This window comes from Phyllostomus hastatus, unplaced genomic scaffold (assembly GCF_019186645.2).
Source record: "Phyllostomus hastatus isolate PE091 unplaced genomic scaffold, TTU_PhHast_1.1 phas_contig_90, whole genome shotgun sequence".
NCBI lineage: Eukaryota > Metazoa > Chordata > Mammalia > Chiroptera > Phyllostomidae > Phyllostomus > Phyllostomus hastatus.
The window spans coordinates 2,183,222-2,200,365 of record NW_025333984.1 but is presented as its reverse complement, the minus strand read 5'-3'; the positions used below and the strand labels follow the sequence as shown (position 1 = coordinate 2,200,365).

General features: G+C 39.1%; 1 protein-coding gene across 1 annotated transcript in view; it reads right to left on the bottom strand.

Annotated features, from left to right (window-relative positions):
- Nucleotides 1-5,408: 5,408 nt before the first annotated feature.
- HS6ST2 (heparan sulfate 6-O-sulfotransferase 2) overlaps nt 5,409-17,144 on the bottom strand; it is a 303,663-nt gene continuing 291,927 nt past the window's right edge. Inside the window, exon 3 of the mRNA XM_045852310.1 lies at nt 5,409-8,520. Coding sequence (XP_045708266.1) covers nt 7,623-8,520 — 898 coding nt within the window. The 3' untranslated portion in view covers nt 5,409-7,622. The remainder of the gene's footprint in view (nt 8,521-17,144) is intronic.

Genomic DNA, 17,144 nt, shown 5'->3' with positions numbered 1-17,144 from the left:
TGACCCCCCCTCCTGTCTTCCTGCTTCATTGGGCCTAACTCAGTCAAGTTCTCAGTGCAGGTTTGTCAAACGAATGGACAATAGAACAGAAATCAAGTTACCACAAGCTGGACACTGGGTTCATAAGTCAAAGCTGGTTAAATAAATGTCTCCAGACTCAGGATGAGTGTGTTTCCAGAGTGAATCTTGCCCAGCCACCAGGTGGGGAATGGTGACTAAAGCTACAGCAATCAATCAGGTAATGTTAGGTAGAGATTCCAGTGTAACCTGATTGATCCGTTTGTCTTCATGCCTCGTGGAGGAGGTTCCACCAGCATGAACAGTGCACATCTAGGGATGGCTTTCTACATTCTGTACAGACACATTCAGGGCGGAAACTTTCACCTGCTGCATTTGCTTGCTCTAATTGGTCGCTACTTGCTTTTGTCCCAAGCAAGGTTTATTAGAGTTCATTAAAACTCTATTAAGATGGCAATCAACCTATGCAAGATTTTATCTATAACCTGTTAGAATCAATGATACCTCAAAAAGTCCCATTTGCATTAATTTTGGAAGGCCCATTCCTGGGACAGAGAGTAAAGAACTTTACCCTGAAGCAAAATCCCAAGTAGAGTGCCATTCAACAGCAAGTCTACAGAAACCATTGGGATGAGATCATAAAGAGCTTTGTGCATTTATCTGAGTGTGGACTTTCATTTGCAGATAGTAGACAGCCCTCAATGCTTTCTGAGGACAGTGCCATGATCAGACCTATCATTTAAGCAAATAGCTCTCAAATTTACCTAAACATCTTAGATTCTCACCCAAAAAGCAGAACCTCTCATTTTGCACCTTATATTCTGACTCAAAAACTCTGTAGTGAGACCCACAGAATCTGTATCTTTAAACAGTACATCAGGGAGGATTCTGAGATTACAAGTGCATAAATTATTAGGTTATGAGATGCAGTTTTAGGAAGATGTGTGGTGGTTAATAAAGAGGCTAAGGACTGGAGAAAAGGTAAGGTGTTGTAACCATCCAGTTGAGCAACAGACAAACCTGATTTAGAGTTGGAGTGCTGGGAAATCAAAATTATGTCCACCCTGCCAAGTTCCTGGGAGTTTGTGGAAAGCATGGTTTCAATTGCAATGGGCACTGGAGAACATTGGAAACTAATGATGCCTGTTACGTCAAGCTCATTCTTGATAAATCCTATTCATCTTGAGTAGTCCATGCTGAGACTCCTCATTTAACCTTCCTTCCTGCCTGTGTAGCTTTGTGTAGCCTACATCTGCTTTTTTGATCAAATTAATGGAGTTATCGCCATGTAATTCCAAGGTCCTTGATTTGCACACAATCCTGCTATAGCTAGTTTCAAGGACAGAAGGCCTCTTTCAGGCCTGAGGAAAAAAAACACTTTTGTATTTTAATTTATCCATGAAAAGGCTGGTTACTATTGGCTCCAGCTGGCTGGTTCAGTCCTACCAAGCTACAGTATAGCAGTCTCTTTTTAGACTTGACACATCCTCTAAGGTACTCTTAAGTCATATGAAATCCAGTGGAGCATTTTTAAGCCACAAAAACTGTTAAACTTTTCTTAAGTTCAGTTAGGCACCATTAAGTCTTACCAAGTTTAGTAAAGTCACAAGATTTAACCAGGCATAATGAGCATAGAATTTATACAACTTAATGAGACTTGATGAAGATTATTGAACCATATCCTGCCCTTAAGGCAACAACATCAAAATTTTAAAATTCAAATGAGATAGAAGAGGGCTATTCTTTTTCCTTTTCTTTTTTTAAAGTAAAGTGAGCTACCTAAATTGACAAGCCTGTGTGTCCCCTTCCCTGAGGGTCTTTCGTGACTGCTAATATGATAAATTATTATGTGCTAACTTTTAATGTGTTACTCTCCTTCCTACCTCCCAGGTGGCATATACGCATTTTAATAGAGGCTTCTGGACAGGCTTCTTTTACCGAATACAGATTTAGAGTGTGGGAATTTCAGCACCCACCTAGACCTGTGAGGGAGGTGGTTAGACCTTTGGGCCCCTCTCAGATGCCATTGTACATACAGGCTCATACTCTGGCACTGCTGGGTGGAGAGTTGAGTTGGAAAGGAAGGGGGCTGGTGGTGAGTCATCCTTGGCTAAGTGCAATAAAGTAGGTCTCAAAACGGCCAGGGACATCGGATAATGCATTTTCAGATCTCAAAGCAGCCAGGGACATCAGATAATGCATTTTCCTCGCTGGAGAGAGAATCAGTGACTCACTTGGCATTTTGTGGATTAGATCTTTCAGAATATTGTGTCACTGGCTACATTCAAATGAGTCTTTATACATTTAATTAAGTAACATCTGTTTTATATATATATTATATTTTTAGAAAAGATTTTTAATTAGTTATAATAGGACATATAGTACTTTCTGCTTATTTTCTTGACAATATTTTCAATTCTTGATCTCAGAGTCAGTCTTTATCTATTAAAGACATGGACTTTCATTAGCCATCTAGTCTTCATACTAATAACACTAATCATAATAAAGATAGTACTATCAAGCCCATATGAGGCTTATTCTGTGTCAAGTGTTATTCTAAGAGCTTTACAAATATGAACTCACTTAATTGTCACAACAACCCTCTGACATTAGAACTATTATTCTCTCCACTTACACAGATGAGAAAACTGAGGCATGGGGAGATTAGTGATTTCCCCGAGGTTACAAAACTGGTAAGCAATGGGGCTAGGATTCAAACCCAGGTGGTATGGATCCAGGGCCTACACTTTCAACCTATAACATCAGCAGTACTCAGTTTGGGGGCTTAGGGTATACCATCATTATATTCCAGTTCTAGAAAAAACATAATATACTTTTGATCTCTTTTTAAAAAAGGAAATTGAGTAACAATGACAACAACATGTTTTCATTTCTGCTTTCAATATTGTGTATGAGAAAGAGAGAGACAGGGGAGGGTTGGAAAGGAGAAGAGAGATTTGAATGTGAATAAGACAAGGAAGTGTGGAAGAAATCACATAATTACACAAGTTATTTTGGGAGCATGAGAGTTGTGTAGGTAATTTCATTTTATACACTTCTATATTATTTTAATTTTTACAAGCATGTGATTAAACACACACATTGATTGAACATTTTACTGCACTCTCTGACACAACACTTGGTTTAGATTTCCATAATCCTCAGAGAAAAGATCAGTCTTCTCTGTTCTAAAGCCTAATACAGTGACTTTCATGTAACAGGTACTCAGTAAATGTTTTTTGTGTTATGTTATTGGGAAGTGTGTTGTTTGAACCACACCTCTTTACTTTCTCAGACTTCAGGATCATCATAAACTCTGCCAAGATTTAACTGTTTAGGAAGTTTTGATTGGCTCTCTAACTCAAGGGTTGACCATTTTTTTTTTCTTCTCAAGGGAAAGAAAGCAAATATATTGGGCTTTTCAGGTCATAAGATCTTTGTTGCAACTACTTCTGCCTCTGTAGTGTGAGAACAGCCACAGGAAATATGTAAAGAATGTGCAAGACTGAGTTCCAAAAATTTTTGTTTACAAAAGTGGGAAGAGGGCTGCATCTGGCCTAGGTCCATAGTTTTGCGACCCCTGCTCTAGCTACTCAGAACAGTGTTTCTTGTACTGAGAAACAACTGATTTACTTCGTTTTCAGGATACTATTCTCTGGCAGTTCTGTGGGTTTTGAACATTTGTAAAGGTATGATTAATGTGTTATAAAGTTAGTTTAGAATTTTCCAGGTGTTTATCTAATTAGGATTACCTTATCCTACATTCCCACGGGGTTACATTTGGACACAGAATACACGGTGTCCTGTTAGACTTTTTATAAATACCTAGTTTTGTTTGTTTGCATAGTTTAATCCTTAGTAACACTAAGATAGAAGGAATTCTTCCTTAGGACAGGGAAAGAAAGCTGTGGGTTGCACGTCACCAGCCTGTACTACCCTTTTGGTCTCTTCTGTGTCTCAGGTATGGAGAATTTGTAGTTGTCTCAAACCTGTCTTGTGATGATTTTATGCTTCTTGTGCCCACCCCATGGAAGGAAATTATCCCTCCAAGAATGACAGATCTTGTAGACCTTCCACCCCTCAAAGATAGCCCTGCTCTTACTTGGTTATAACTCCTACTGAGAATCCTAAGTCCTTGGGAACTGGACCAATGAGTTATTTCTTCATTATAGCTCCTCTGGGCCACATCAATAGCCAATTTACTTAATAACCTACCCTGAACTTATGATCTGAAGCATAATGCAGATCTTCTACCTGATCCCCACTTCAGCAAGAGAGCCCAGCTCTCCAAGAGCAACCTCTTCAAGGATAAAGGGAAACAGCCTTTATTTTCTAAATATTTTAAGTTCTTGGCATGCATGCTCCTATTCACGGTTCTTCCCAAGGGGTCATGCAACCCTTATACAATCAAGACCTTTGGCCACCTAATTATTATTTAATAAACAGTTGATGGGCAAAATGTTCTAAACATGAATAGTATACAGATTGAGTATAGTTAACAACCCCCCCCCCCCCGCCAAATTTGTAGCTTTCTTCCTTCTAATCCCATGGGACTGATATCTAAATTCTCTTTGGAACAGGGCAAGGACAAATCATACCTCCCCTATAGTCTTAACCATAAATTTAGAAAAATATATATATTGGATATAATTAGAGTACATTGTGTTCCATAACTTTAAAAGTCAATACTTTTTTGCTTATTTTTAACCTCCCTCAGGTGGACACATGGACCAGATAAGAAATAAGGAGTGCTATTTTTCTTCCTGCATGCTCTCAGACATGCAAGTATCTACTTTCATAAAATTTAAATTAAAACACACATTCATTTGCGTAATATAATGGGTTAAATGTTTGTGCCCCCACAAAATTTCATCTGTTGAAACCCTAATCCCAATGTGATGGTATTTGAATGTAGGACTTTTGAGAGGTAATTATGTCACAAGTTTGGAACCCTCATAGATGGGATTCATCCTCTTATAAAAAGAGGCCAGACAGCTACGTACTTTTTGCTATTCTGGCACCTTGATCTCAGATTTTTAGCTTCCAGAACTGTGGAAAATAAGTTTTTATTGATAAGCCGCCCAGTTTGTGGTATTTTGTTATAGCACTTAGAGCTGACTAAAATACATAGCAAACTTTTGTCTTTCATTGACAACTTCGTTTTACTCAAAAGAGGAAAGAATATGGATTCTCAGAGGGAAGCACCCAAAGCTAAGGCCATTTTAGTGAGATAGATTAGAATGGGTTGTCTCATTTCCATATCTGGTGTCCAAGAGGAAAAAGAAAAACTTGAGAAAAGAGAATTCTGTCTGTGAAGTCATAATGTCTAGAGGCTGCAAACCTCAACTAAAATAATGAAATTACTCAGAGACTGCAATTTAAACTTTATTTCATATCTCTTGTTAAATTACACAAAATCAGTGAATGGTTTGTAAAGGTACACCATTGGACAGATGTTTACAGTTAAAATCATGGGACTGACATGATGCTGACAAAAAAGTATATTTATAACATCCCTTATATACAATAATCAGTACAGACAGAAAAAATGCACTTAATCTCTGCAAATCATGCACACCACGGCAATAACACAAAATGATTTTCTATAACAAGCTTTTCCACTGGCTCAGGCTTCATCCTGCTTTATAATTGTAACTATCAGTTTAAAGAGCAAACATTATCAATTAAAACTAAACAATACTGAAATACCACAGTGATCTACAGAATCTTTATTTTAAAAACACAATGTACACAAAATAGTTTCATTCTAAAACACTTTCACTTCAAGGTGTGTTTGATTTTTAAAAAAATTCCTTTCAATTTTTCAGCTCTCAGAATTCCCAGGACTGCAATACTGTCAGACAAAACAAAACTTAGATATTTTGACACACACTCAGAGTCAAGACAATTTAATTTTAAACTAAAATACTCAGCTTCTTGTCCAGATTGTGGCCATATTATTACGGATGAAACAAGATCATGCAAATGAGCAGATTGTACAAGATATGACTTATGGTCATACTTCTAAGCATGGCCCTCTTGAAAACAAAAATGTCACTTCCATTGCCTTGTTTGATTGACAGCCAGGGGGTTAGTGTAAGTTCTTTAAAAAGTATAGCAAAATCTGTAAAATGGAAACTTCCTAAAATTACAATGCTTCATAGCACAGTGGGATCAGTACTTGTACTTTTTTTTTGCCCTTCTCAATTCATAGTCAGTACCCTAAAAGTACTTATGTATAGACTTATGATACTAAATCATTTTCCTCAACTTTTATCCTGATACTTAACCTCACTGCAACACAGTGTTTCCTTTGGTTCTTTCTTAAAATAAAACCTGGTAGAGGGTTAACCCAAAGTATCGAGGTACAGTTTTTGGTGTTAGTGAATAACTCTGGCTATCCTAAGGCTTATTCTACCATGTTTTTCTCTTGTAGTTGTCTACAATCTGTCAACACAAAAAAGAATTAATGGGCTACATATAGCCAGCCCAACTGGAAATATCACAGTAAAAATGTACAAAGAGTAAATAATAATTAATTCACATTCGGGTTCAACTCTACTTGATCAAGAATGACTTCAGCAACATTTTTAGACACATTATCCTGTTCAAGAGTTTCTTGATAAGGACCTCACAACACAAATATTGATAAGACAATTCTATAGAAAATCCTGACTTCTATTCAGGGTTATATATCACAATAAATTCAGCAACACACCATATAGATGATGAAGAAAGATTCTATAAATGGATTAATTTGGAATGAGCACAACTCAGAAGCCTTAAAATGAAAGAGAAGCAGCGCCAAAAAGATTCCAGAAGTGTTGAAATTACAGTGGCCAGAATGTGTCTGGAAATCAGATCTTTCCATTGGTATTCCATTTAGAAAAAAAAATGTTTTGTTAATATGAGATACACCCTGTTTAAAACCTTTAAGGACTAGAAGGTAGAAAAAGTTTAAAATTTTAAACATCTCTTAAGTAACAAGATATGAGTCTTGTTCTACTTGAAAAGCCAATATCTTTACACAAAACTACCCATGTTTGGAAGAGAAATTTTTACTTTCTACAGTTCAGTAAAATTTACCATCACTTCTTATTCTATTCAAAGAGCTTTCCTGTTAAAAATCAGAAGAAAATAAAAGGTTGTGTCTTTAATTTTAGTTTTTTAAATGTTTATATTCATGCTTACCCTTGAAAAAAATTTGCTTGTAAGATTGAGTTTTAACAGTGTATCATAAATAATTTAAAGTCCATTTTTAGTGATATTAAATGGCCCCATTTTGTTTTCATTTTGTTTTTATAAGTAATTTAAGAACCTCTTAATATATCTAAAGAGCAATATCTGTTGAGTCTGATTTGGCTTTTGGATTTTATAAATATTCCAACAAACCAAAAAAAAAAGACAATTTAATTACATATTGAAATTTGTTATACCCACACACAGTATAACATTTAATTTAAAGGCAACTGTAAAGGCAACATCTTAACGTTTTTCAGCTTCCAAGCTTAGGGAAACAAGATGTGTTTGAACACTCTCATCTTTTTAAACCAGCCATATTCTTACTGGTGCTTTGGGAGGAGTGTGCAAAAGCCTTTGGCCATTTAACGCCATTTCTCTACACTGCCTATATAATCATTGGTGCCATTGCTGGTGTTGCTATCGCTTTGCTCTTGGCCTGTGTTCTGCTTCTGGTTTTCCAGGTTCTCTTTCTGGCTTGAATTCTGACTTAAACTCTGAGTCAGATTCTGAAGCAGATTTTGAATCAGATTCTGGGTCACATTTTGATTTACGTTCAGATTTGGCTTCTGACTCTGATTCTGACTCTGATTCTGGCTCTGGACCTGACTCTGGCTCTGGAAATGGGTCTGAAGGAATCTTCCCTTCAGAAATTTGCGTTGCTCCTGACGCTTCCGCCTAGCTTCCTGATGTTCCTTCTGCCTCATAAACTGATACCTTTGCAAAAAGAGGTCTTTTGCATAGCTATACAATTCCATATCCAGAAAATTCAGCCCCTCAATACGCTTTTGGATTTCCTCATTGATCTCTACACTAGAGGCCCTAGTGGTATTATATTGGGTAAATGGTGAAATAAAGTTCATGTTGAAGGTTTTCTCAAACAGATACTGAGTCTTCCGCTGAAACTCAGTTAAGCCAAAAAATGCCATGTGCTTCAGATTCGATTTGGCACTTTCCAGGAGGACCTTGTTTCTTTGCTTTTCCGGCATGACAGAGAGGTTGTAGCAGCCTACTAAGGTCAGGTCGGAGAGCATGCGCACCTGGCGATTGTTGGCTAGATTATAGGGACAGTCCATGAACTCTTTCAGCGGGCAGCCGGACCAGTCATCACCAGTGTAGCAGCTGGGCAGCTCTTCAGAGGTTGGGGGCCTTCCATCGCAGACATGCAGTGATGCTTTCCATGTTGCCCCTCTCTGGACATGCCTCCACTCGCTCAAGTACCGGGACACTGGGTCTCGAAGGATGGTGATATAGTGGAAGTTTCTATGGAAAAAGTACAAAGACCAACAGTCAGGGATGTGGGGACATAAGTGGCAATAAGGAGGGCCATGGGATATGCAATGTTCATTGGCCAGTAAGGAAGGCAAAAGGGGGAATGATGGCAATCTGGTGGCCTTTGTCCTGTAAACTGTGTTGTACTCCCTGAGTTTTACTAGCCTATCCAGATAGCTAATCCTTTCACCCAACTTGCTGATATAAAAAGTTTAAGCCTAAGACATTGACCTTGTCCTTCTTCATTCCCCCTTTTCTCTTCCTCCTCCCCCTTGTGCTCTGTTTCTCTCCAACCAATGACAACATCCTTTGAATAACCCCATTTGCAAAGTAGGCAACCGTTTTATTTCATACCTTGACCCAAAACCCCCCACTAACTGATCATGAAATGGAAACTCAGTGGAAGTGATTTTATTGAGGTGACATGGAATTGATAAGTGAACACAAATTCTAATCTTTCTCACTAGGTATACAAACCCTTTATCCCCAATATCCAGTCTAATCCGGATATCTTATTAAACATAAAACTTCACTGATAGAGTGTCTGATGTGATATCTTTTATATATGAACCATAGCATCATGGTTCATATATCATGGAAGTGGAATGTAGAGATAGGCAGAGCAGCTCAGGACCTCCAAAAATAAGCATTGTAGTTAAGCACTGACTGAAATAGACATGGTATCTGCCAATGGCATATATGCAAGCAACTACCTTGGTTTCAGTCTTCACTCACATAATTTTCCCAGGATAGGAAAGTTAACTCTATCAGTATCAAAATGACCCTTTTCTTTACCCACCAAAAGGACACCAGGATGACAGCAAGAATGGAGGCTTAAGTGTGTGGCTCTGTTTACTTTAAAACTGCTAACTAATAAAAATTATTTGTTGAAATAGCAATCTAGAAAATATTTAAATTGTACAATCACACTCCCCATATACACCAGGTGTATATACAAGCACCACACCCCAGAAATATTAAGGCATCTGATGTGATCAGGTATACACAAGGGGAGAAACAATCTTGGGGTGAGCTTTTAATAAGAAATGAGTTTACACTCAGGTTCACTGGATGAAAGATGAGGTAATGGAAAGGCATATTATGGAAGGAAAAGAACAATAAACTCTGAATATTAACACTTAGTTCCTTAAAGAAATTCTGGGGAATGGCTTACAGCTTTTTCTGAAGTTTTTTCATTCCCATCTAAGATAGTGGTGGTTCTGTACACATGCATGAAGAGCCCAAAGGAACCAATTCAATCACCCAACTGACTATGTGGGCTGATGTTCTCTGAAGAAACATTTCTTCAAAGCCTTGGGCTTTGAGCAGCTTGGACACCCTGGGAGCTCTCCCATAGGCGTCTATTCTGTCCATGGTGTTTCCTCTACCTGGTGTGATCTTTATTTCACTGGAAAATTCTACTTATCTTTCCAATTCCAGCCCGAATACTATCTCTCTTCTGAGAAAATTTATCACAATCTTTGCTGCCAGCCATCACTTCTTCCCTGTGTCACACAGTACTTCCACACTTAGTCTGTGTCAAAACACTTTTGATACTGAACTGCAATTACATGTTTGTATTTCTGCCTAAAGTATGTTTCCAGGACAGGGGTTCTGTGCTATTCTTCTATAACGTTCATCCCATCCACCCCAGCTTTGTACGTTGGCCTTAATACCTGATACAAAGCAGAATCTCAGTAACTCCTTTAATTGCTTATTTAATTAGCTATTCTGTAGAAGTTGAAAACAAAGAAGGATATGATCGATCATATAAAAACTCTGGATAATCTCCTATGTGCCTTGCAAAAATCACACAAAAGAATTTTTAAATCACCTTAAATATTTTTTTCTGGAATAAACAAGCATGGACACAGAAGCACCTGGTAGTGAGGATGCAGAGGGGGCCAAGGTCACCTTCACCTATCTCACTGCTTTTCTTCCTTTTTTTGTTATGATTTTTATTTTTTTAATTTATTTTTATTGTGTGTCTGTGAGTCTTTTTTTGTTACTTGACCTTTCCACTCCCTAACCCACCAATAGCTGTCATCCTGCTCTCTATCTATGAGTCTGTCTCTATTTTGCTTGTTTAGTTTGTTCATTAGATTCCACATATGAGTGAAATCATATGGTATTTGTCTTTCTCTGACTGGCTTATTTCACTTAGCATAATGCTATTCTTATCCATCCATGCTGTTACAAAAGGTAAAAATTTCTTCTTTTTTATGGTTGATTATATTCCATTGTGTATTGACTTCAATGGATAGATCTTCCAAACAGAGAATCAACAAGGAGAGGGTAGCCTTAAATGACACACTAGATTAAGTGGATTTAATTGATATCTACAGAGCATTTTACCCCAAAGCAGCAGAATATATATATTTTTCAAGAACACATGGAATGTTTTCTAGGATAAACCATATACTAGGACACAAAACAAGTCTCAATAAATTTAAAAATATTGAAATCATATCAAGCATCTTCTCTGGCCACAATTCTGTCAAACTAGAAATCAATCACAAGAAGAAAAGTGAAAAATACACAAAGATGTGAAAGCTAAATAACATGTTATTAAACAATGAATGGGTCACTGCTTTTCTTAAGGCCTGACTTAGCTGGTGCCAGTGAAGTTCATCTCAGTAAAGATGCAATGCTAATGAGTAGCAGCTTTTGTTCCCCAGCACCCTTTAGCAATAAAAGTTACTACTATTCCCATGGGCTTCTACCTTCTACTCCTAGTTTTGGTATTCACTCATTCATTCATTCATTCATTCAGTACATATTTATCAAGCCTTTATGCTAGGCCTCAAGCAATAGCTTAATGGCAATTAGTCTGATTATTTGAGAAAGAAAGAAATTTATGAACTTCAGTGACACATTTGGATTAATCTTTCAACCACTTTTTCCAAATATGCATTATAATGGGGTCTGCTGGGCGTTTTAAAGCACCCTAGTAGAGTCACCTTCATGCTCAGCTAACAGTCCTCCTTAAATTAGTATGTTTTACTGATTTGCACCTACAGTGACATCTTCTGGTAAGTCCTAGAGTGCAGCCCAGTGCCAGTCTGAGGCTCTCCTTTCTAACAACTCTTTCTTATCTTTCAGAGCAGATGGATCACAACTACCAGAGTTAGTGTCAGGAGCAATGATTTGTAAGTACCATTCCCACACTGACAGAGAAAACAAGCACCACAGAAAAGCAGAGACAGACATTCAGAGAGTCTCTCATGTTCTGGATATATGACTTATTTCACTGGAAGATCCCCAGTGCCCATATGAGATGACGGTAGACCAGTGTTGGCAGCCTCAGTCTGTAGGGGTTATTATGGCAGCAAGAGAAATTAGAGGAACCTACACATAGGTGTATGTGCATGTGTGCACACTCGCACACTGCCCTGGCAATAACATTTGCCCTACATTCAGATGACAATAGCTTTGGAGATTCAGTGATTGCCTACAGCCACATTCTTCCACGAAAACTAGGCCTGGAGGCTTAGACTGTCACAGCTAGGGACACTTGATGCTGCTTGAAAAATGATCTCATATGTTAAAAGGAAGATCTGCCAAAAAGCAGGTCTCCAGGAGTGTCCAGTGGCCTCCTGAATTGCATAATGGATTGGAATTGGGAAGGCAGGTAAGGATAACACCTGGGAGGTTTAGCTGGGCAAAGAATCTAGGACAGTCATTCTTCTGAGAAAAGTGTTGTTACAGAATTGCCACAAGAAGTCTTCCCACCCACAGCAAATGAGGATATGAAAGCCCAACCTTAAGGCCACAGAGACTTGTGCCTTTTCCAGAGGTCAGTTCAGTTCAAGCATCTAATGTGACAGGCACAGGGGACACTGATAGGGGTAAGAGGTGGGAACCTAAGAAGAGCATGTCAATATAATGTGCTTTTAATGTTAGAGCAAGTATGAGGCACAATGAAAGCAACTTGCAGTGATTCTTAGGCTAACCTCACAATAGAGGAAGAGTTTCTATGGCTTTATTTTGAAAAACAAGTAATAATTTGATGAGGCAAGAAGAGAGAAACAAAAGATTAGACAGAAGATCAGCATAAGCAAAGACACAGAAGCATAAACTAGCCTGTTGTGTGTGAAGGAAGTGCAGTAAAAACATTTTACTAGGAGTTACGGTAGTGGCAGGAATTGAGCATAAAGAAGTAGCAATGAACTTGGTTGCAGAAGATGTCAGATACCATATTTAAGAATTTATATTTCTGTGGGCAACAGGAAGGCCTTTGAAAGGTCTTAAGCAGGGAAGTAACATGAAGAGATCTGTGTTTTAGAACAATCACTGTGCACAGTGTGTGAAGATGGAATTAGGGAAATTAATTCAGGTTACCACAGAAAACAAGAACAATGCGTCAAAAGGCAGTTCCATTTTTAGTCTGTTGAGAAAATTCCATACTGTTTTCCACAGTGGCTGCATCAGTCTGCATTCCCACCAAAAGTGCACTAGGGTTCCCTTTTCTCCACAGCCTCTCCGGCAGGCACTTATTTGTTGATTTGTTAACAATGGTCATTCCGACCAGTGTGTGGTGGTATCTCACTGTGGTGGTTTTAATTTGCATCTCTCTGATGGTTAGTGATGCTTAGCATCCTTTCATATGTCTCTGGGCCATGTGTATGTCCTCCTTGGAGAAGTGTCTGTTCAGGTCTTTTGCCCATTTTTTAATTGAATTGTTTGTCTTCCCAGTGTAACTGGAGAGTATTGTGCTAAGTGAAATAAGCCAGGTGGTGAAAGACAAATACCATATGATCTTACCTATAAGTGGAACCCAATCAACAAAACTAACAAGCAAGCAAAATATAACCATCGACATGGAAATAAAGAACAAACTGACAGTAACCAGAGGTGAGGAGGGAGGGGGATAACAGGGAAAGAAGGGGAAGGTTCAAGTCAAGGAACATGTGTAAAGGACCCATGGACAAAGACAACAGGATTGAATGTGGAAGGTGGGGGTTGGGTAGGGCAGGAGAGAGTAAGGGGTGGGGAATGGGGACAACTATAATTGAATGATAAAAAATTGAAGAAAAAAGAAAACAAGACCAATGAAGGTGGGCAGATTAGAGAAATATTTGAGAGGTAGAATTAACAAGACTTGGTGATAAAATGAATGCAGGTGAAAGGAAGGAAAAGAGGCTAAGGATGCCTATCAGGCTCTGGTGGAAGTTTTGAAGTAACTATGGGTCATTTAAAGACAGACTTGAATGAACAGATCTAATACTCAGTAATCTGGGCTAAGATAAAGATATGGAATTGTCAGCAAAAAGTGGTAGTTTCAGACTGTGAGGACCTATTTAGAGATTGTTTTTTAATTCCACACATGTGGCTTCAGGCATTTAAAACACAGCACTGCGCTGACCAGTGTGGCTCAGTTGGTGGGACAATGTGTTGGAAAGTGAAAGGTCACCAGTTTGATTCCCAGTGAGAGTGCACGCATGCCTGGGTTGTGGGTTCGGACCCTGGTCAAGGCGCATTCAAAAGGCAATCAATTGATGTTTCTCTCTCACATTAATGTTTCTCTCCATCTCTTTCTCCCTCCTTTTTCCTCTCTACAAATAAATAAATTTAAAGAAATAAAATAAAAGACAACATTTAATACCTCAAAGTTTCTCTTCTTTACGTTAAATATGGTTTTTGACTATTCTCTACACACTTTGAGTCCCCTCACTGTCCTCTTGTTTGCCTCTAAATATATCCCACTTTATTGGTACATGTCCTCCAGGCATATTCTGACAAGCAACAAGTGGAGACAATCTATTCTCTCCTTCATTCTTGACACCATTTCTCTTAATGTGGTCTCATATCACACTGACCTTTTTTAGCAGACATCCCACACCATTGACACACAGTCAACTAAATTATTTCATTTACAATGTGACATTATGAAACCCAATTTACCTTATCCTACACTGATGCAGTTTACCTGTGGTTCTGTATTTCTGTTACAGTAAATCTGAGCTTGTCAAAACACACCTGGATGCTGATTATATCCTCCAATATCATCACCATATCTTGTAACTCCTTTCCACAATGCCCATATCCAGGCACAGATCAAAACAGTACAAGATGAAGGTGAAAGTAGGTCTGGGGCAGTTGCGGGAAATCTCCTTTCAGGTTGACATAAGCCCAAAGATTGCTGTTGAATGGACTGATTTAATTTTAAACTAGTGAGCCAAGTTCAACCACGCGATAATCACTCAGCCTGTTTGAGTTCGTAGTGTTTGGACAGAAGTATCTTGTGACCAAACATGTCACTTAATTTAGATGACCAGGAGTCACATCTTTAAATTGAAGTCATGACTCCCCGTCAGTTACCTGGATTAATCTAATGGCCATTGTTGTTTTTTTGTTGTTGGGTTTTGTTTGTTTGTTTGTTTGTTTACTCCTGTTGCCTTTACAGGCTGAACACAGTGAAAGGTTTACTACCCTGTACAAGGCTAGGCCAGTTTTTTCCTCTCATTGATAAGTAACTGAGGAAACAACAATAGCAACCAATGAAAGAGTTGTTTGAGCAAGAAACCTGGGGGCCACCTTGACTCCTCTGTCTTGCCCATGTCTAACATCTGAACCTTTCCCAAGTCATGCTGACTCTGGCTTTTCATAGCTCTCAAATCCATCCTTTCCACTGCCTGGTGTCAGGCTCTCATCACTTCTCTACTGGATCACTGCAGCAGCGTTCTAGCTCACTCCCCTGACTCCACTCTCAAACCCATTCCACACCCCCATACGGCAGACATCTGACCTGTCATTCCCTAGTTAAGATCTGTAAATGGCTCTTCATCAACTATGTTATAAAGTTCATGCTCTTCCGCATGGTAGACAAAGCCTTGTGGGGGCTGGCAACCACTTTTCTTTCTCTCCACCTTTATCTCTATTGCACATCTTCCTCCTTTTCCTGAATGGTTTTCCAACTCCCCTTTCCTTCCTCTGAATCTCCGACATTTGTCAATATCTGGAGACATTTGCTCATCACAATTGGGGGGCAGGTATTAATGGCATCTAGTGGGTCAAGTTTCAGGATGTTGCTAATCATGCTACAATGCAAATAATTACCCAGCCAAATATCAAAAGTATCAAGGTTGAGAAACTCTGCTCAATATTCTATGTCCCAGGTATATAAAAATGATATTAATTTTCCAAATTGGTCACAGGTACTTTTGCATGGCTTCTGTCTTGGTGGGGACCACCCTGCCTGGTCTCAGGAAGCTGTAACCCCCCGTGACTTAGGCTGAGTGAGAGACCTCCGAACCAGGAGCCACTAAGGAGATAAAACTTATTTCCCTGGCATGAACGCTGCCTGTTCTGTGCCTAACCTCCTATGCTTGATCAGTTAGCCAATGACAGGTAAGATTTCCCATGGAGGGAATCTCCTAAGACAGGCATGATCACGAGGAGGCCTCTGGGAAGAGACTCAGGGCTGTGGAAATGAAGGGGTGATGGACATCAACCCCTGCCCCTTCGGCTTTGTCAAAGCCTGAGTCCTTGTTCTTAGATGTGAGAAATCCAAGTCTCCTGGCTGCCTTTGTCTTCTCTGCCTGGCTCAGGCCTGCAGAAATAACAGGGGTGGTGCAGCCCAGACCGGAGACGGCAGATCCCTGGGGGAATCAGGCCTGGGACATAGAATATGCAAGATCCTGTGAGATCTGTTTGCTGGGGGATGTTATTAGATTAGAATTTGAAGGCACAGACAGGAAACCAAAACTAGCCCTTTGAGCCCTGTTAGTCCTTCCAAATGTTAAAACTCCAGTCTCTGCTCAGAATCACAATGGGGGTTCTGTCTGCACCTTTGAAAGTCACCTACTTCTTTTGATCTTTTCTGCCAGACTATGAATCCACAAACTAAGTCTGTATTCTTAATAAAAACCTACTTGGGAATGGAAACAGGACTCTCCCCACTAGAGAGAGTGGCCGTTCCATTCCTACTTCCCCACAGGACCTGGTTGTCTCTGTGTATGTTTTTCTCGTGTTTCGACGAGCCATCCACAGCGTTCCGCAGTCACTGCAGGCCAGTGAGCCTGCATCACTGTCTGTCCTTTGTAGGTTATCTGGAAAACTCCTTTAAAACTCAACTCTATGATTGCCTCCTTTATGAAACCTTCCTTCACCTTCCTGTGAAGGTTTAACTGCCCTCATATTCCTCTGCTCCAGCTACACTGGTGTTCCCCCATTGTAGCATTTATCACAATGTGCTGAGATTGTGTAGTGATTTGTCTGCTTCCCCAATAATACTATGAACTCTGAGAGGGCAGAAACCATGCATCATTTATCAACATAAGTTCCTCTGAGCCAGGCACAATGTTTGACATAAAATAAATGATTAATAAAAGATTGTTGAATGAACATGTATAGCAAAAGCAGCAGAACTTAGGATAAGCTAGGAAAGTGCATATATTTTTGTTTGATAAGGAAAAGCCACTAGATGTCACTATTAAATAAAGATACACCGTTTTGTATCTGTGATGGATATTTTGAGGAGGTCTAGCTGTGAAGGATATCTAGTAATATTTAGCAGCTGCCCATTTTTTTGTGCATCATCCCACTGGTAAAAAAGGCTAAAGAGTTTAAGAATATTAAATGTAACTAACTGGATAAAAAGAACCACATTTTTC